Here is a 20,980-nt window from a genome sequence, read left to right as displayed (position 1 = left end):
GACCCATAGTGGTGACAACAGCCTTGAAAATGGAAGCTGAGCCTGGTAAATATCCCAATCCTAAACAGGGGAGAACTTCAGCAGCTCCCACAGTCCCTTATTGTCCATCAAAGGCTGTCAGAAGGAATAATCAATTGTACATCAGTTTTCTTAATATGCATAATGTATTCAGCACTGGCCATCGATTCAGCCAAGCAGATCTCTTGCAAACATTCTGCTGAATGTGGAACCCAATGACGAGGGAGAATTGATGTGCTAAATGTGTTTAGCAGGCATATATTTATTAAAAGTATTTCCATCCAGCCAATAGACATTCAATTTACTCTAAGTACTAGTACCCCAGTCCCCAGCCAAGGAGACTCTATTCCTGATCATCATTCGCTTTGCTTCAAGTGGCAGCAGCACCCAGAGAAAGGGCTCTGGAGATCAAACTTAATGGTAGGACCCATTCATATGGCAGGCAGTTCACCTGTGCCTGGGGGCTTTGCAGAACCGATGGGTTGGAGGTATTCTGGGAGGCATTTCTGGTCATTAAAGAATTGGATGCCAATGTAGTTCTTGCAGCGCGGGGGTAATTAATATGTTCATTGCATCGTGTTCCTGTCAACAGCGTTGCTGGAGTATTATGAAGAAGTTGAAGTTTCCTGGAGCTCTTCAAAGGGGTCACTGTGCAGAGGGCTCTAGAATAATCTTATTGTGATCTAGTTCAGGGATCTCAATCACGAGGAATGATGACAATCTCAACCACGAATGGTAATATATCGATCTCATTCTTTAACTGAGCTGTGAAATTCAGAACTGAACTTGGAACTACAGACAGCTGGACACCATCTGTGTGTGTGGGGGGGGGGGTTGTGTGTGTGTGTGTGTGTGGAGGGGGGAGATAGAGTGAGAGCATATCCAGGAAAGAGATCGTGTCTGTGTGCATGCACAGACTGCACAGGTGATATCTGCATCTTAACCTTTCAGACATTAAATCTTTCTTATGTGCACAGATGTGTGCGCGGCGCCCTGATCTGTACAGATACAACATGAGATTCGGCCCTGAGAGAAATATCAGACATGGGTTGCTGTATGGTGGGCAAAGATCACCTGCTGACGAAGAAAAATGATCTCAGTTTTCTATTTTGTCCTCCTGGAACAATTCAACCAAGAGACTTCTCAGAGGGACTCATTAGCATCTCTCACCTGTGTCAGGAAGGAGACGGAGACTATAAATAAGCCCTTGGGGAGCCATTAAATTAAATCCACTAAATACTGGCGGTGCTACAAAGAAATACAAGACCTGAGTTTCTCGGTATTGAGAGGTGGGGGGGGGGGGGAGAAGAGAAACCAGTTAGAAATGAAACCAACCTTTATTATCTATTATTTTTATGTATAGAGCACTGTAAATGTATGTGGTGTTTTACATAGTACAAGAAAGAAGGTCTCTGCCCCTAAGGAGAATACAATATACATTTTACCATAAGGCAGACAACAAGGGGAGGTAAAAGAAGGAATGTTCAAGACAAGGGAGTGTATTCAGTTCAGTTGAAGGGATTTAAGTTTTGATGTTGTTGATTTGCTGTTCGTTAGAACAGCCATGTAAAGCAGTCACCGAAATTCCTTCCGAGGGATAGAAATGACCCTAAAGTAAATATAAGTAGTAGTAAGTAAGTAAAAGTGGCAAGGCAAGTAAGCTAGTTAGTTAGTGAATTCGATTTGGATTAGTTAGTTAGTTAGTTAGTTAAATACATACATACATACATACATACATACATACATACATACATACATACATACATACATACATACATACTTTGGCCCCTTCCGCACAGGCAAAATAATGCATTTTCAAACCACTTTCACAACTGTTTGCAAGTGGATTTTGCTATTCCGCACAGCTTCAAAGAGCACTGAAAGCAGTTTGAAAGTGCATTATTCTGCATGTGCGGAATGAGCCTTAGTTTCAGTAGGGGCTTTGCCTGGGGCTTTGCAGAACCAATGGGTTGGTGGTATTTTGGGAGGCATTTCTGGCCATAAGCAGCACCAAAGGCCAGCAGACAGAGACATTTGAGGGTGCAGGAGCCCTGCAGATGGTTGGCAATGGTGGCACTGGAGGAGTGAAGATCATGGGTTTGGATGTCTCAGGATCAGATTTTGGAGAGAGAAGAGGCAGCACCATGGATGGCTTTGAAGGCAGGAAGATGTGTTTGAGCTGGACTCAACAGGAGATGCACTGAATGTGTGAAAAAATTCCATTCATTAAGTATTCAGTTCAGTTGAAGGTACTTAGTTTCAGTAGGGGCTTTGCCTGGGGCTTTGCAGAACCAATGGGTTGGTGGTATTTTGGGAGGCATTTCTGGCCATAAGCAGCACCAAGGGCCAGCAGACAGAGACATTTGAGGGTTCAGCTCTGCTCTTGCTGCCGCAGCCTGGGAAAAAAACAGATGGGCCTAGGGCAGCCACCTGAGTAGTTATGCTCCAACAAAGTTTGTGACAGGTTCCCACGTATATCTCCCGTTTTGTGGTCTTGAATCGACTTCTTCACCATGCATACATGTAATTGCCAAATACGCATACACAATATTCATTAAGTTTTCAAACTCTGCCTCAAACACTGCTGGAACCTAGCTACATTATATTCCGCTTCTGGACTGTTAACGTGGATTGTTATTAACTTTTTGTGATTCTCTGTACTGCACTTGATTTGCACGCTGCATTTATTAAATTCACGCTGCACTGTTAGGAGTTGCATTGAATTGCCTGCGGCTGCTGTGTGGTAAGGTTGATATTTTCTATTGCTTAAGTTTTCACTTTATATTTTGCATCTTCCCAATGCAGACTGAAGCCTGAGGAGAAGGCAGAGGGTGGTTTGCCGCTTATTAAGTTGGTGTACAACAGGTACTGTCACAAATATTACACCCATGCGTACTCCAACTCACTAGGTGAGTATCATTTTAACATTATCTTACTATCACAAATATACAAAAAATGTTTAGTAAGTACACCGTCAGGTATGGCTAGAAAACCTCTAGATTAGGTTTTTATTTCGGCAGTCCTTTGTCAAGCCAATCTAGATAGTTTCCAAACTGAATTTCAAGTTTCACTTCAATGGCTCTTCTTTAAATAGTCCTTCTCTCTGGATATCAGATGAGATCCTGATAGAGGTTTTATAGCCATACCTGACGGTGTACTTACTAAACATTTTTTGTATATTTGTGATAGTAAGATAATGTTAAAGTGATACTCACCTAGTGAGTTGGAGTACGCATGGGTGTAATATTTGTGACAGTGCTTATTAAGTTGGGGCAGAAGTAAACCAGAGGTCTCCTGACTGATACCTCAGGGGTCTTTGCCATACCAGCTTCCGACACTGCAGATGATGGGGCAGAATCAGTACTGTCTGCCAATATTATTCTGCAAACACACCTTCCTATAAATGCATTTTCAAAGGTGAAGGGAAAGTCTCAGCATGAGAAAACTAGCTTGAAGCTCACTCAGACCACACTTAATTGTATATATTGAGATGCACCCCACCCTTCCTTTCCTCAGAGTACAGCACAGATAAATATGACGCGAAAAGTGAAGTAAACATTTTATTTATAAAACCAACAATATCACAAAGCTTGCCGGTTCAAGCAACTTAATATACATTATAGTGCAATTCTAAGCAGCGTTATCCTTTTCCATGTCCATTTGACGTCACTGGGATTAGACGGGCATGACTCTGATTAGGACTTTCCTGTTCCATTTTCTTCCCGGCCAGAGCAATGCTGTTGAATTGCTTGCCTGTCCTTTCAGTGCATTGGCTTGGCATACACTGGTTGCATGACATGGTGAACCAAAACCAAGAACAAACAGCCAAGGAAAATGGTGGCTAAAAGGGAGAGCAGAACGTAACGGCCGATATAGAAAGTGTCCACAATCTGAGAAAGAAAGACAGTTACATGTTACAGTACAGCTAAAATCTCTGGAAGGCCAGCCTTAAATAAACAAACTGCATGTCAAGACATAATCTCAATGTGACTTGACCTAGCAACCACAGTCGCACGTTGCAGAGGGGCTGTGTCTCAATGGCAGAGCTTCTGCTTGGGTTTCAGATGATATATAGCCACTCCATAGGAGACTGCTCTTCAGAAGGGGCTTTCTCTCCTATGAGGTAGAGCAGTGGTTCTCAACCTTCCTAATGCAGTGGTTCTCAACCTTCCTAACTCTTTAATACAGTTCCTCATGTTGTGGTGACCCCCAACCCTAACATTTATCCATTTTACAGATGGAGAACGCTGATGCCGAGAGTCTTAGGCGACCCCTGTGAAAGGGTTGTTCGACCCCCAAAGAGGTCGCGACCCACAGGTTGAGAACCACTGTGGTAGAGGAAGAAAATGCCTCTTCTAAGATAGAGCCAACAATCATTTTTGTAAGAACCTGCATTGAAAATAGTTAATCATTTTTAATTGTGCCTGGATCAATTGGGGCACAGTCCCGACCCGGATAGCCCAAGCTCGCCTGATCTAGTCAGATCACAGAAGCTAAGCGGGGTCAACCCTGGCAAGTATTTGGATGGGAGACTTTCAAGGGAATCCAGGGTCTTGACACAGAGGCAGGCAATGGCAAATCACCTCTGAACATTCCTTGCCTTGAAAACCCTATGGGGTGGCCGTAAGTCAGGTTGATTTGATGGCAAAAATGGGCACAATCCTAAACAGTTTTGGAGATTAATCTTACCTATTCATCAACTATACTTTGCAGTTCTAATTCTTGAGGACCCTGCTGTAACCACACAGCTTTCGATTCCAGAGAGGCAGCCATGTTAATATGAAACACCACCAAGCCGCTTCCTACTGGCACATCTTAGAGCACAGTTTCACTTGGGTGTGGCAGAAGCTCTCCCTGATGCCTGACGGTACTGCCGTCGTCAGAGGCACAGACACTCTGGCCCTTTCTGCACGGGCCAATAAACACAAGTTAAGGGTGGGATAAACCTGGGTTGTGGGTGGTACTTCACATGGATCCTGTTCGTAAACCAAGTTCGCCCTGGGTTCCCCCTCCCCAACCCAGGTTTTTCAAGAATTGCGATTTTCGCCATTCTTTTGTTTTAACGTGCCTTGCAGCTGGGTGCGATTCTCTAGTTCACAGGTGTCAAACTCACAGCCCTCCAGATGTTATGGACTACAGTTCCAGATGTTATGGACTACAGTTCCCATCATCCCCTGCCAGTATGATGCTGGCAGGGGATGATGGGAACTGTAGTCCACAACATCTGGAGGGCCGCAAGTTTGACACCTATGTGGATCGGTCCCTGGCTCACATCTGCAAATCCATGCAGGGACAAAGGGCTGTATCATGGCCCTGGGGGGTCGGTCATGCCTGCCTGTGAAGCTATGCATTGAGGGGAGATAAGAACCACAACAAAAAATGCGCCGCCAGCCATGCGAACAGGCCGGGGCTAGGACGGGTTCATGTAACCCGCCTTTCACCAGCGTTTATTGGCCCGTGCGGAAAGGGCCTCTCTCTCCATTAGTAGTTCTGGTAAGATCATTAGCCTTCACTCATCCGACCCATCAAAGATAGTCCACAGTAGCCTATACAAAGCTAGTTCCCACCCAAGAGGGCTTCCAATTCTTGTCTCTAATAGAGACTTCTGTAATTAACAAATGTGCAATTAACTTCTAAAGTTTGCATCCATGCTCATTAGTGCTTGAATTATTTACCAAAAGCTGCAAGCCTCGTTTGCATACGAGATGCTTTGCACTCCAGGTGCCTTCTAGACACACCCCTGCCCTTAAGAGTTAACCTGCTGCTGTGGTCGCCCGGACGCGTGCCAGGGATGCTGCGCACTGGGAATTGCGTGCAGCGACAGCGGCCGAGAGAAACGTGGGAAAAGGCCCAATCTGTCCTGCAAATATATCTGGGATTCATACTAAGACAGTGGCGAGGAGTGGGGTTAAAACTGCCAGATGGTTACAAGAAAAGAAGCTCTGAACAGCCAGTTAGGGGGAAAAGGAAGAGTTTGATGGCCAGGGACTTCTCATCCCCCCCCCCACACCCCCGCCCCGCCACCCAACAACAAGACATGGATTTAAAAACCATCTTCACAGCTCCGAGGACAGCTTGACACTCCGCTTACGGCAAAGGTGAGTTTCATGAAAAGGCGTTAACATAAGCTTGACCTCGGCTCTGCTACAGAACAAGTCTCCTGAGGGCGACATGTTTGCTCATTCAACACGCTTCACTTTTTAATTAGCCAATTAGCGGACTCTGGGTGCTGAAAGCTCAGGGCATGTATTATTGATACCGGATTATGCTGGGCGGCAGGTGCATTGGGGGCTAAAGATCTTTGGAAAAGAACTTTTTTGGGTTTGCACAGGCCTGTCTCAAACGTGCACGACGCCTCTGCCGTGCATCCCGCTGACTTGATTCTGCACTATGGAGCCAAACAAAAAATGTAAACATAAGGAGGTGGGTGGAGAAAGAGGAAAGGAGGGGAAATCCAAACTGCGGAAATGAGAAGAACTGGTCTGTTGGCCAGGTACCATTTGCTTCCACTGCAGTTGCACTACTTTGCATGACTCCACCCTGAAGAGAGACAATTGACTCTTGCTGACCCCAGCTAAATCAGCAATGCTCCTCTGTCAGCCTACAGTCAGGTAAATGATCCCCAAGTCCTGCACCTTCCTGCCCCTGGACTTGCTACTTTACAACCACTCCTTGATCCAGCCCAGGTCATTAACCTGTGCCAGCACTGTATTCTTTATAAGTCTGATGTCCTCCACTTTGCTCCAGATCACGTCTCTTGTGGGTCATGCAGGACAGCTATGATGATTAAGGGGCTGGACAACCTGTCCTACAAAGAAAGGCTGAGGAGTCCAGGACTTTTCAGTTTAGAATAAAAGATGGCAGGAGGGGAGGACATGACAAGTATGTGAAATGATCCACGGAATGGAGAAAGTGGATAGAGAGAGAAGAAAGAGTTTGGATCAATACCCCACTTTTCTCAACTGAAAGGAGTCTCAAAATGGCTTACAAATTGCTTCTGTTCCTCTCTCCACAACAGGCACCTTGTGCGGTAGGTGGGACTGAGAGAGCTCTCCGAGAACTGTGCCTAGCCTCAGTAGGCTTCATATGGATGAGTGGAGAAACAAATCCAGTTCGCCAGATTAGAGTCGGGCATTCATGTGGAGGAGTGGGGGAATCAAACACTGTCTGCCAGGTTAGAGTCCACCGCTCTTCACCACTACACCAAACTGGCTCTGTGGGGCAGCTTCTCTCCCACAATGCCAGAACTGAGGATGTTTTCCTCATCATGGAGAAATCACTATTAGCTGGCGTTTAGGCTTACAGGAAAACCAACACTCTGCAGGGTGGGGAGCTTGATTAAGATGATCCACTGCCAGAACCAGATGGAGCTAAATGGTTTTCTCGTGGTTTTAGACTTTCCTAAATTGATTTGGCTGGTCATCCTGTTGATGTCCTATTGGTCGTTGCTCTGAGGAAATGTCCCAGGCTGTTGACATGATGCCCTCTCTCAGGCCTTAGGACTCAGCAGAGGCGTAGCAAGGGGGGAAAGCGCCCGGTGCACAGGTGCGTCCTCCGCCCCCATCTGGAACGCCCCATGCCATGCCCTTGCCACACACCCCACAGGGATGCGCCCCCGGTGTGTCGCGCACCCCCGGCCCCCTTGGAGCTATGCCTCTGGGGCTCAGGTACCCCTTTTGCTTACTGAGAGGCTGTCGGCTATGAAAAGGCAAGGGAAATGTCTAGCGTGACACTGGAAAAAGGCTTGTGATGAATTTAACAAGACAGGCTGGTGCTCATTTTAAAGCATCCTCTGCAGTGGTGATGGCAGGAAAAACCAATATTTCTCCACCTGCCATGCTTCACATAGTATAGGCCTGTGGAACTTTTCCAGGAAGTCATAGGCCAGTGATGGCAAACCTTTTTGAGACCGAGTGCCCAAACTGCAACCCAAAACCCACTTATTTATCGCAAAGTGCCAATACGGCAATTTAACCTGAACACTGAGATTTTAGTTTAGAAAAAATGGTTGGCTCTGAGGCGTGCGTTACTCGGGAGAGCTTATACTGTGCCTCAAAGAGAGCTTAGACAGTGGCAACAAAAACGTAGACAGCATGGAGGGTTGGTTTTTTTTAAAAGAAATAATGAGACCAAGGAAAGAGCAAGAGGCTACAGGTTTAAAGTGGCTTTCTAAGTGGAAAGTGGAGAAGAACCTTGGAACAGCCCCGTCAATCAATTAATTAACCTTTATTGGCATAATAACACAATATTTATGCACATTTGTCAGTGACAACACATTAAAAATACCATAAAAGAGGAGGGCTTTCTGTATGTAGCACAACAGAAGATAGACTCAAGATGTATCTACAGAAAATGGCACCTGGGACCTGCTCTCAAACTGCACCCCCCCCCCCCAACTTTTTGTGATCTGGATGCTGTGCACCTATTGATACACCCTAAGATCACATTAGCCTTTTTTGCTGCTGCATCCCACTGACTGCTCATATTTAGCTTACTGTCCACCCGGACTCTACGATCTTGTTCTGACACACTATTACTCAGTAGTGTATCCTCCATTCAAAGGAGGGAAGAGAAGGGAAAGAGCGAGAAGAAAAAGTGGGGAAAGGGGGAAAAAAGGGGGGAAGAGAGAGCTTTGGTGGCAGGAGCCATGTTCCCCACCCTGCAACCAGCACAGCAAAACCCTATGGTTGATTTAAAATTCAGCTCAATTTACTTCCAGGCAAGTGGGCTTGTAGCCAGGAAGAGGGGGTCAGGGACAAGGCAAAGGAAAGGGCACCCTCCAGTCTCCTCCCAGCCACAGCACAGCTCACCTAGAAGTAAATTAAGCTTAATTTTAAAGCAACCACAGGCCTTTTTTTGCAGCAGCAGGGAGGTTGCCAGGGTACCCCCAAGTAATTGGAGATCCCCCGGACTGGCGAGTTATCAGACTCCCAAGGATATTCTCCTGGGATAGGATGGAATTGCCTTGGAAGCATACAAGACATGGAGGGAAAGACAATATTTTAAAGTGCCATGGGACTTTAGTAAAACAATCCATCCAGTAAATTTCTACCCTACTCTTTTCCCAGGGCACTTAAGACAGCATACATTGTTCTCTCTTCCCCTGGGCTGGGTCAAGTGTGTGCAAGTGGCCCAGAGTCACTTAGCAAGCTTTACAAGAGAGCAGGGATTTCAACCTGTGTATCCCAGAACCTAGTCAGACACTGACCACACTGGCTGTCATCCAGGACTTGTATGCAGCTAACTCTGCAACTCTAAAGACAAAGGACTTCAACTTCATGGAATTTATAGAGAAAAGAATTGGGAAACTGAATTAAAAATCTCAGCTTGCTGAGGCAATGACTTTTCTCCTCCACTTCACAATCGTGAGAGCACTGAAAAGAGGAACGAGATACAGATATAATCTGTCTGGTATTTAATGAGTGGTCCCTCAACCAAAGTTTCACGCTAAACTGCGATAAACTCCCAAATCCCAGACTGGATTTCGTATACATCTGAGAACACGAGCCAGGCAACTCCTGTTTGTCTTCCAAAAGATCAAAATATCTCCCTTATGAACAACCCAACATGGAAGGAGAATCACTTTTCAAACTAACCTCAGTGTAAAAGCATTTCCCCTCAAAGGCTGTTACAAGGTGACTTTTGCGGGTAGTTTAAAAATTCCTTTCAAAGCTCGTCTTTTCAACTCAAACACTTTTTGTTTTCTAACATCTTTTTTTGCTCCCGTGGGAGTCTGGGGAGGCAACTAACTTTAACTCAACCTTTTAAAAAAGGTTTGAAGTTGGCCTGTCTACACATACACACACACACACCCCAACACAAGGCAGCTTATTTAGAATTAGCTCCAAATACAAATTCTCCCATACTGAAGAGGTTATAATTTAAATACCAAACGCTTCCTGAAGATTTCTCTGCAGCAAGAAGAAATCCAACCCGGGGCAAAGTACAGACAAGAATGAAAAAGAAAAAAGTAGGAAGAGAAGGAACATCAGGGCAGCAGGGAACTGACATGTTTGGATAAGCACTGATTAATCTTAGCCAACAGTGCACATTATATGGACTGATTTTCCCTGATGTGTAACATTATATCACATGTAATGCTACTGCCACAACACTCTGGCCCAACGTTCTACAAAATATGGCTGGGGTGTATTTTATGATCTTTATCTCCATTATGCAGAACAGTAATTATAACTCTTACAATGTTACTGTAATCTAGCTCAGCCCTCAATTGTTTCCTTGTAAAAGCAGAAAAGTGTTTTCGCAAGGGAAATGTAAATTTTGAGAGAGCGGCTGCATGCAATTCTTGGGCTTCCAGAGTCAATACAAGGCGTTGAACTGGGGCAGGTCTCGAACATTCAACCAGGGACACATGTGGGCCTTGTCTGCATGGTCCACCCACACTATTCTTGTGCCAAACATGTTCTGAATGTATGCACCAGCTGCAAACTTTCTGGTCCAGATTCCAAGTTAACTCATTTTGACTGTTTTCTTTCCAAAAAAAGATAACAGTAAACTGTGTTTGAGAAGGAGCAAACTGAGAATGGGAAAAACCTGGAAAGCTGACATCTAGGCCCCTTCCACACATGCAGAATGCACATTCAACCTACTTTCACAATTGTTTGCAAGTGGATTTTGCTATTCCGCTCAGTACAATCCAGCTTCAAAGTGCATTGAAAGTAGATTGAAAGTGCATTATTCTGCATGTGCAGAAGGGACCCTTGAGAATGAGATTATGTGGATGCTCTCCCAAACAGTGTTCCTGTTTGTAATAAAAGGCACTTTGTTCTGTAGATCACAAAATATGTGCAACAGCTGTGGCCTCACTGCTAAATTATTCGGAACTTTGCCAGCATCTCCTTATTTCTTTTCAACTGTAACTTGCTTGTTCTAGCACATGCTTCCTTTCTCCTGGGAACTGGATATCCAGTGATGTATTTCACGGGGAGTACATTAATGCATACTGGTGTGGTGTGAACATAACTGGATTTGGTACACAGCAGTATGTAATGCACAGGACCAAGCTCTTGTTTCCATTACCTTCACTTCTGCAGCAGGTTCGGGGAACTCGCCTGCCCGTGGAAAAAGCAATAGGACCAATGTGATGATCACAGCAGCCAAGAAAACCAGAATAATAGAAAACCTGTAAAAAACACCAGAAGTAATCACCGTTGCTGAAATTCTATAGACACTTAGATGGGTGCAAATGCTATTAAATGCTAGCATGAACTTCTTGGTAAACATGTGAAAGACTGTGCGGTATGACTTTGCTTTCTTGGAGGAACTTTTAAATAAGTGGAGTGAAGAGCAGATTTCTTTGGTTCTGTTTCACTGTGTTGTTCACAAATAATCCAAACTTCTACTTCACCTTCTTTCCAATTTAACATTGAGGATTTCTAACAATAACTCTGAAACAAGCAGAGTTTTCATTTCCTTCCCTTTGTTTTCATATTTTTTCCATTCTGCCTTCCTGATGCCCATGACTGATAAAGCAGTGCACATGGTCACATGGATAAACTGACGACTAAGCTCACAGACACATCCAGATTCCTTTTTCGGACAGTACCTTCTTGACCAGTACAAGAACTAGCAAAGAATGATGAGAACCAACATTTTCATCTGTGGAAAACTGCATACGTACGGCAGATTCTCTGAAGTTTAGAGATAAAAATAAAAGTATTGCTGATTTTTAGGGTACTGATTCGGCTCTGCAAACCAAGACCAAGCCATTTGGAAGCCCTAAATCCTTGGAAATCCTCAATGAACTTCAAGGAGGTTGCTCTGAAATGAAGGCAGTGTTTCAGAGCTGCAACTTCAGGATGCAATTTATGGAACTTAATGCAATTCCACCACTGCAAAGTTATGGATCCTTGCAGTGATATTCCCATTGCTATGGCAGGTGGGAGGCTTCAAGGGAAGCGACATCTTCTAGAACAACAAACTCTGCAGTCAGCATTCATTGGATGCTGGGGCCCCTTCCCCCCCCCATAATACTGCTGAATAATGGCAAAAATATGCACTGCACAGAGAAGCCAAATAATGTATCTCAGATTAAATTGGGAATATCGGACTGCCAATTGTCATTTGATAGAATTTAATATTCACATTCTTTGCCAAACAGAAATGTACATTTAAGGAAGGGGGCGGGGGGGAGGAGAACCTTTCCAACAATATCGTCTATGGCAAAAATAAAGACTATTTCAGAAAAAAAAATCTCAAAAGGCCCCTTAAAACTTTCCTGTGCCCACATTCAACATTCTGTGAGACTAGCTGAAATTATGCTCTTCCTCTCGTTTTTTTTTTTTTTTTGGAACTTGGCTTTTTCAGATCCAGCTTGGATTACTACATTGTGCTCTACAGTGAGGTGCCTTTGAAAAGTGTTCCACAACTGCAAGTGGGCCTTTGTGTGGATGCCAGGATGGTGGTGGGGGCTGACTGCCTGGGGGCAGATTTCATAGCCATTGCACTGACTTCAAGCTTGCTTTCTGCTGCTCCAAAGACTAGGACAAGGAGTATGGATTCAAGGTGCAGGAAAAAAGATTCCACCTAAACATTAGGAAGAACTTACTGGTGGTAAGGGCTGTTATGAGGCAGAACTGCTGAAACATCTGCCTGAGATGCCCGTGATTTAGACAAGCTTACAGCCTATCCTCCAATTAGTTTCCCAGCAGGAGAGATCACTTTACCTAGCGAGTCCAGAAGCTCTGGATAGCAACAAGCAAAGCAGCAAGGCCAATACCCAGAGGACTGCTAAGATGAATACTCCTCGCCCCACTCCAAACACTGTGCCAGGCATCCTGGGAATAAAGAAAAAGCATCAATAAACATGAGCGCAGGACCATTTCACTCATTTATGGGGCATTCTGGGGTTCTGGGGGTCTACAGAGTTATGGCCAAGCTATCATAATGAATCATCAAGATGCCCCCTGAGCTAAGAGGAGACCTGTTGGAGCATTTAATCCAGCATGGCATTCCTGGTTCCCAGTATTTCAAATGAGTCCTCCAGCCTCCCCCATTGTTTCCAATGGGCAATCCTGTCATTCCTTATAGTATATCCCCTGAGCATTGCATATTTGCCTAGGAAGGGAAGCACCTATTAGGTATTTCAATCCAATTGAACAGCTGCATATTAAGAAGACAAGTAAGCAAAGCAGCTTCTCCATAGATGCAGCAATTGCGGGGGGGAAACCCATAGCTTCTGGATTCTGCTTCATTATTCCCAGTGTAGGCACAGAAGGAAAAGAGTGACAGTAAGAAGGAAATAGAAAGTGGTAGAAAGTGAGAGAAAGTGAGAGAAAGAGAGAGAAAGAGAAAAAGGAAATGATTTTTAGAATTTACCCAGAAGGTTGTTCTTCCCTCTCCCATTATTTAGGAGAAATAATGGAGAGAGAAAAAAAGATTCCTGGCAGAAATACAGCTTAAAGTCCTTTCACAGCATCATCAACAAGTGTCTTTGTTAAGACAAAGCATTCAATGTTCCTGCATTTCAGAAAAAGATACTTTTAAATGCTTGTTATTGCAAGTAAAAGGCTCATGAAATAATATCTTCAACTAAAAGCGCAGAATTATAGAAAATAGAAATAGAAGCATTTAAATGAATTATTTCAACTGAAAGTATACTTATATGTAACTTTAAAGCAGAAGTTTTTTCTCTGAAGAGACATTTTAGTGTTAAGAATTATGGCTCAGAAATAGCAAAGGTACTTTGCTTTCCAAAACAGCAGCCCTATTGTCTCTTCCCACATTCCAAAGAAAGATTAGCTTTTACTTAGCAATGAGCTGAGAGAAAGTGTGTGTGTGAAGAGAAATAACTGACAAAGCAGAATTAAAGCAAAGAAAGAGAGAGGTCAAGCCATGTGAGAAACTATATTCTTAAGAATGCTATTTAAGCAATGTAGCATGCATGAGTTAACAATGATGGGAATACTGAAACGTCATGAATTGACAGGGTTTGGCTTTGCAAGCATTTGCTTGATGCATCAGCTGTCTTTATCCTATAAGAACTGTGACTTTTGTATACTCAGGGCGACTCCTCTGATTCTAAAACAGACCCTCTGAGGGTCCGAAATAAAAATGATTTATTTAATAAGTCCTTGTCGGCTTAAGCTTATTAGCTAACTATTAGTAAACACGTTACTCTGTGGTAACACCAGCTATAAACGCTTTAAGGTTTTTTTAAATAGAAAATTAAGATTCTCATGTTGAATTCCTCCTTGCAACACAACTCTTAAAGACACATAAGAAGTCCTACCAGGAATGGGAAAGAGTGAACGTGACCACACTACCTCACAGGGTTGTTGTGCATGATAGAAAACACAATACCAACCTGGAGAACACTTTGCAAATAAAAGTGTTTCTGATAGATTTGCAATGGACAGCAACGCCTCCGCAGGAGCAGAAAATCTGGGGAAAGCAACCCCCTTCACCCCCATAAAACCCCAAACGATTCAATGAGCTGTTTCCTACCTCGTACGTGAACCCCAGGGCGGCCCATCCAAAACTACAAATCTTTTCCCTACCCCTGCTAGCCTGGTACCCAATCATAGCAAAGTTTCTAGTTCAGTATTCCTCTGCTTCACCAATCAGCCCTTACGTTTCATCGCCTTTCCTGCTTTTCATTGGCGGTTGCTGTGGGCAACTCGAAGCCTACTAGAGGCAGAAATTGGCTGCCAGCCAATCAGCGTCGGTCATTCTCTATTTATTATTATCAACCCGCCCTCTCTATTAGCCCAAGTTTGTTTGGCGTGGCTGATATGCAGCCACGAATGTCTGGATTTTTACTCTCCTGGGTATGAGCTGGTGGCATTTCCACGGCTTTACCCCAAGAGTGCTCTCAAATCCGACCACTTGCCTTTCCCTGTTTAGTAATTTTTTCCCCACTTCCTGGTGGAAGGAAGGGAGAAGTGAATGTTAAATATATATTCAACTTTAAATTCCTAATTGCTAGCAGTGGGATTAAGTTAAAAGGAAAAAAAACAGATCTCTGGGATAAAGGCAAAACAACAGAAAGCATCAGTAATCTCCTCAGAATTTGGGAGCTCAAGTTGGGATCCTTGTTTAAAATAGATGGGTGAATATTCCTTCCATAACACATGCTTTATTTAATACAGGTTTAAACCAGACCACAACCCAAAATGAAACTTTACTGGGGGAAAAGAAGCCACCATAATAAAAGGGAGAAAATTACCTCCTGAATAATATTTTACTAAATCGTTATGTCTAATTATTAGTCATAAATGATAATCGGTGTGCCTTTTTCAAATGAACTTTTCTAATGTTTCCATAATTGTAGAATAATTTCTCCCCTCCCCTTGAACTAAACAGTTATTTCCCATGTTATTATGCTTTCAGCTTTTAAAACTGTACAGAAAGATCTAAAATGGAAACACTTGTAATATCAACACGCAAGAAATTACCATCTGTTCATTTTTCTTTTCTTAAAGTCGGTTACTAAGGGACTTTGATATTGTATGTTTTTAAAATCCAGCATTGGTAAGGAAAGGAGATTCTCTGATCTCAGTCTAATGTGCCTCCCATGTTGAATAACCAAAGCATACCATACCTTGTAATATGAGGAGATTTAAAATATGCTCCTCTAAGGTCAGCCACAGAGGGAACACAGCTTCAAAAAGGGTCAGACATCCAGCGGTTCATAACCCAGAGTTTCTCAAAAAAGGAAATAAGGTTTTCAGTTCAAAACAGGTATTCAGAAGAGATGGAAGGTGAGCAACTGTGGGTGAGGGAAATGAAATGGAGGAGGAGGTTAGGGCAAATTACAGCTCCCTGACCTTTCTGAAACACCAATAACTTGATGATAGTGTACAGATGGAAGGAGGGAATGTGAATAATAGAATCAGAGTCTCCCTTTCCATAAATCAACGTATGCTATCCAACTCATGCTGTGCCAGCAGGTGTATCACAGGGAGGGAGACCGATAGATTCCATTCTCTGGTAGGAGAGGGAACGTAACAGGGAGAACTGTAAAGCTTACGAACCCTGCCTTAAGATGACCTCTCCATGACCCATTTTTTTAAAAAAATCTGAAACATTTGACCTTTTAACAAAATGAAAATAAAAGGCAAAGAAAGGCATCTTAAAAATTTGTGGGAACATCTCACCCATGACCCATAAATACTCACAGACTCAAGATTTGTATGTTCCTTCCTGACAAATTGCTTAGATTCCACAGAGAATCTTTCCCCCAATGAACCTTCCCTTAAGAATAGTCTGTTTCCATGGCTAGAATGACTGATTCCTCTGAGGATTCCACTGGTAGATCCTACCATTTCCTTCTTTTCTACTCCTTAGTCTGTCTGCAAGGCTAAGCTATATATTAAACCTTCTTTGCCCGTTAGTTTTATTTTTACTGTTCACAGATGTTTTCACACAAATCATCACACGTAAGCTATTTCCATCACACACTCTACTACATCATACAAAGAAATAATACATATAGCAAGGACGGGCAGATAGGGTAGTTCAGTTCTGTGGCTCACACCTCGTTCTTTCAGTTTTTTTGTCATTTAAATTTGTTTATGTGCACACATGGGCACCCAAAAGGGGAAGAATCTGGGCAGATCTGTTTGATCCATGAACAGATCCTAGCAATTATGGGCTATTATTAGAAGAGATATGACTCCGTGGTAGAGCACCTCTCAGGCATACAGAAGGTCCTGTGTTCTATCCCTGGTGTTTCTGGTTCCAGAACTTTATGGACCCAGCGTTGAGAAAGAGCTTTCTATCCCCGCTCAGAGCCTTCGCTGGTCAGAATATAGTCCAGTGGTGGCGAACATATGGCACTCCAGATGTTCATGGACTACAATTCCCATCAGCCCCTGCCAGCATGGCCAATTGGCCATGCTGGCAGGGACTGATGGGAATTGTAGTTCATGGTATCTGGTCTCAATCATAAATTCCTAGCAGGCCTATGCAGTTCTGAGTAAGGTGGAATATAGTGCTGGCCTTTAGAGAGAAAAGACAATAGGGCACTTTAGACATGCCAGTTCACAGACTTTCTGGAACAGAGTACTTCTGTTAGAATATATGATGCGGCTAATCAGGATAATCAGGTACAAAATATTAACTGGTGCGGCTAATCAGATACAAAATATTAATTGAATGTATACCTTATGACTGCCAGCATTGGGTTAGGAAATGAATGGGGATTGGTGGGAGGGGCGGGGTTTGGGAAGAGTGGAGTTTGGTGTGCTTGAGCCACCAGGCCCTCCCATGATCCTGATTCAAAACAAATATCATCACAAAACAAATCACTTGGCCTTCTATTACTGTGAATATAATAATCAACTGGGAATAAAGCCCACTGAATGAAGAGAGTCATCCGCCTTTCTCAACAGCATTAAACTGCAAAAGGCTTTAAATATTTCTACTAACTTGAAAAAAAAACACTCACGGGATGTTTAATGGGGAAAGGAAAACTGGGGAGATGTGCAGTCCATTTCTGTGTCCAGGGAGAGGAGGCAGGTGAGCCAAGTCTCCAGATACTGCTGCCTTCCTGCATCTACACTTTGGAACATGATTCTAGTTCCCAGGTGCTAAAATCCTAGTCCATTTTTCCATTCATTCCACCCCTGCTCTTCTGCTGCTGCATCCTGAAAAACAAAAAGAGGAAGCAGGAGAGTCGGAGCACATTAGGCAACTGAAATTACCTTGACAGTTTCCAGAGTGGCCTCATCCATATTCCTGTTAGGTTGAAGGTACACATCCTAATTATAAAATTAACTAGGCCATTTGACAGTAATCCAATGCTGGTAACTTTAGAAGGAAGTTCCATGGGGCTTATGCTGTTTTCTGTTTTCTTTGCATACGAGCTTCTAAACATTTAACATATAATATCAATTAATTACAAGGTATCGTAGCTCCATACACAGCATTTTAATGGGGATTATAACTGCTTTTCCTCCTTACGAACAAACATTTCCCCCCAAGCTTAAAACAATATCTGTAGGCTGAGAATTCAGTTCACTTCATGAATCCGATGAAATAGAATCTAACAAAGGTGGAAGTACAATACGTGTTCAGACTCCGTTTTGGTTTTTCTACCACAGACTAACATGGCTTTCCCTCTAGAATTTGTCTTTTTCTAGCTACTTGGTTTGCGCAAAGGTCTCACTAGGACAGTGATGGTGAACCTTTTTGAGACTGAGTGCCCAAACTGCAACCCAAAACCCACTTATTTATTGCAAAGTGCCAACACGGCAATTTAACCTGAATACTGAGGTTTTAGTTTAGAAAAACGGTTGGCTCCGAGGAGTGCGTTACTCAGGAGTAAGCTTGGTGGTAGTCGGTGGCTTTGCTTTGAAGCAACCGTGCATCTCTTGCAACAGGTGAATCACGACCCTAGGAGGTTTTACTCCGAGAAGCAAGCCCCATTGCCAGCAACCCGAGGAAGCTTACTCACTAGGTAAAGAGGAGATTGCGCTTTTAGTTCTTCACATGAAAATCCAGTGGGAGTTTTAACAGCTTAACAGGGTTACCTACACTGCTTCCCCAAAACTAGGTCTTAGGTTTAATGCTAATAATCGAGCCCAGCGGCCCAGGCCAGCCTAGATGTGGGGGGGGGGGGCACTCTGTTTGCGCGTGCCCACAGAGAGGGCTCTGAGTGCCACCTCTGGCACCCGTGCCATAGGTTCGCCACCACTGCACTAGGACTTAGGCTAAGAGCATGTTTTCCACAACCTCCAGATGATGGATCTCTATTACAACCAATCTCCAGGCAATAGAGATCAGCTACCCTGGAGAAAACAGCTGCTTTGGAGGGAGGACACTCTGCCACTGAACCCTGCGCCTCCCTTGTCCAAACCCCTTCCTCCCCAGGCTTCACCCCCTCCCCAAAATATCCAGATATTTCCTAATATCCAGATATTTCCTGAGCTGACACCCCCTACTACAATTTTTGGGAAACATTAACTCGACAGAGAGATTTTCTGTTCTATTACTAAGCATATTTTAACTCTCCAGCCAGGGTAAGGATGAGATGGAACGAGGCTGGAAAGGGATGGGTGGGGGAATGAACCCAAAGGAATTAGACTGTCAGCAGAGAGAGAAATGAAGGCATAGCATGCCGAAGAACAACTTATGATAAGAACATGTTTTCCTCAGCCTCCTATCTAAAAATGGCCGGAGCCATGGAGAGCTTTCTGTAATAAATATCGCTTGTAAAAATAGCAGCAAACAGCAACGGAAAGTCAAAAGTTCTTTCTGTTTTCTCTGTTCGGCCTTGCCTCTGTCCTTCACATCTGCAGTGCAAAACTTTACTAAAGGCAAAAACAAAAACCAACAACAACAACAACCTGAAAGGCACTGGTTGACGGCAGGATGGTCCTAGCTTCAATGAGAATTATAAACTGATTTTTACCCCCCAAGTCCCACCCCTTTAAGGTGGCCCTGCCTCAGCAGGGTACAATGCCATGGAGTCCACCCTCCAGCATAGGGCTCAAACTCTCAGCCCTCCATAAGTTATGGACTACAGTTCCCATCATCCCCTGCCAGCATCATGCTGGCAGGGGATGATGGGAACTGTAGTCCATAACTTCTGGAGGGCCACAAGTTTGACACCTGTGCTCCAAAGCATCCATTTGCTCTGTTGTTTGGGAAGCAGTTGCAAATTGTAATTCCAAGAGATCATCAGGCGGTACCTGAAGTCTGGCATTCCTGGTATCTTATCTTTCTACCCTCAGATCTAATATATATAGCAGTGGTGGAGAACCTTTGGCACTCCAGGTGTTATGGACTACAATTCCCATCAGCCCCTGCCAATTGGCCATGCTGGCAGAGGCTGATGGGAATTGTAGTCCATATCTGATATGGAAGTGGGTTACAAGCCTACAGGTCTCTGAGATTCTCAACAGACTCTTATTCAGACACTAACTAGTCCCTAGAGTTGCAAGATCCCTCATGGCTACTGGCTGGGGATGGGAGGTGGAGGGTAGGGTTGCCTGATCCAGGTTGGGAAACTCTTGGAGATTTGAGGTTGGAGGCTGGGGGCAACAGGACCTCAATGGGGTACAATGCTATTCAGAACACCCTCCAAAACAACCATCCCCACATCCCACCTGGAATCTGGCATCCCTACTAGACCCAGGTTTACTTAACTTCAGCAAAGTTAGTGCACTGTGCGCCTTCAGACCTTGCCTCAGATTCGGCCTCATTGCAACAGGGTCGGAACAGGCCATCCCAGGCAACCTTCCAGCCCTGTGAAATTCATTTCATCTAAAGCTGCCAAACATCCATTATCTGGAAGCAATTTATAGTCCCTACTGGGTGGATCTGCCAGAACTTCATAAGAAATGCCCTGAGGTAACCAGTTCTCACTAAATGCTAATGTTACGACAGCTTCTAGAATAAGGTTTTACTTTGTGGAAATGAAAGATTATTTTGACCTTTTTCAAGTTGATACAGGCAGTGAATTCACCTGTCAGACACACGGTCCTCTGCACTGTTCTTTTTGTTTAATGCACATTCCCAAAATTAAACATCTCCAATTGCCTAATTGGTCCCCTTTTCTGGAATTTTCTGAGGCCCTGAACCTCATAGTCATTGAAATGGCATTTCATTTATCCCTCTAAACAGTAGTGAAAAGTTTCTCATTTTCTTTTCTGCAAAATCTTCTCTGCTGAGCTGTTCAATAATTTACCTAAGTGTTGATGGTTTTTAAAGAGGTTTTTTAAATGGTTATCTCATCTGTTATTTTACTCCTATACTGTGGATACAAAATGTCAAAGCCACAAGGGAATTTGTTGATCCACAATAAGCAATGTAAACTGACTCCTCCATTATGGCAAGATCCTAGTATATCTACTTACCTTGCAGTCACAATTAAGTAATGGAACTACGAGGTACATCACAGCACTTATATATATTGAAGGATGTAAAATGAAGCATCTTTCCTGCAAATAACAGCAGCTGATGTAGTATCTAAATAGAAATGTTGTGGCAACAGAAA

At 43.7% G+C, this 20,980-nt stretch overlaps 1 protein-coding gene across 2 annotated transcripts; it reads right to left on the bottom strand.

Annotated features, from left to right (window-relative positions):
* Window positions 1-3,565: 3,565 nt before the first annotated feature.
* Window positions 3,566-14,554, bottom strand: TMEM218 (transmembrane protein 218). Of its 2 annotated transcripts, none has more exons than XM_048512070.1 (4): window positions 14,485-14,554; window positions 12,705-12,815; window positions 11,059-11,161; window positions 3,566-3,908 (listed from the first exon to the last, which is right to left on the bottom strand). In XM_048512070.1, exons 2-4 carry the CDS (start codon window positions 12,812-12,814, stop codon window positions 3,780-3,782), a joined length of 342 nt encoding a protein of 113 aa, XP_048368027.1. In that variant the 5' UTR covers window position 12,815; window positions 14,485-14,554; the 3' UTR covers window positions 3,566-3,779. The 2 variants fall into 2 exon arrangements, with proteins under 2 accessions (XP_048368027.1, XP_048368028.1); XM_048512071.1 differs by lacking the exon at window positions 14,485-14,554 and adding an exon at window positions 14,345-14,478.
* Window positions 14,555-20,980: the final 6,426 nt, after the last annotated feature.

This window comes from Sphaerodactylus townsendi, linkage group LG12 (genome assembly GCF_021028975.2).
Source record: "Sphaerodactylus townsendi isolate TG3544 linkage group LG12, MPM_Stown_v2.3, whole genome shotgun sequence".
NCBI lineage: Eukaryota > Metazoa > Chordata > Lepidosauria > Squamata > Sphaerodactylidae > Sphaerodactylus > Sphaerodactylus townsendi.
This window is presented reverse-complemented; position numbering and strand designations above follow the sequence as displayed.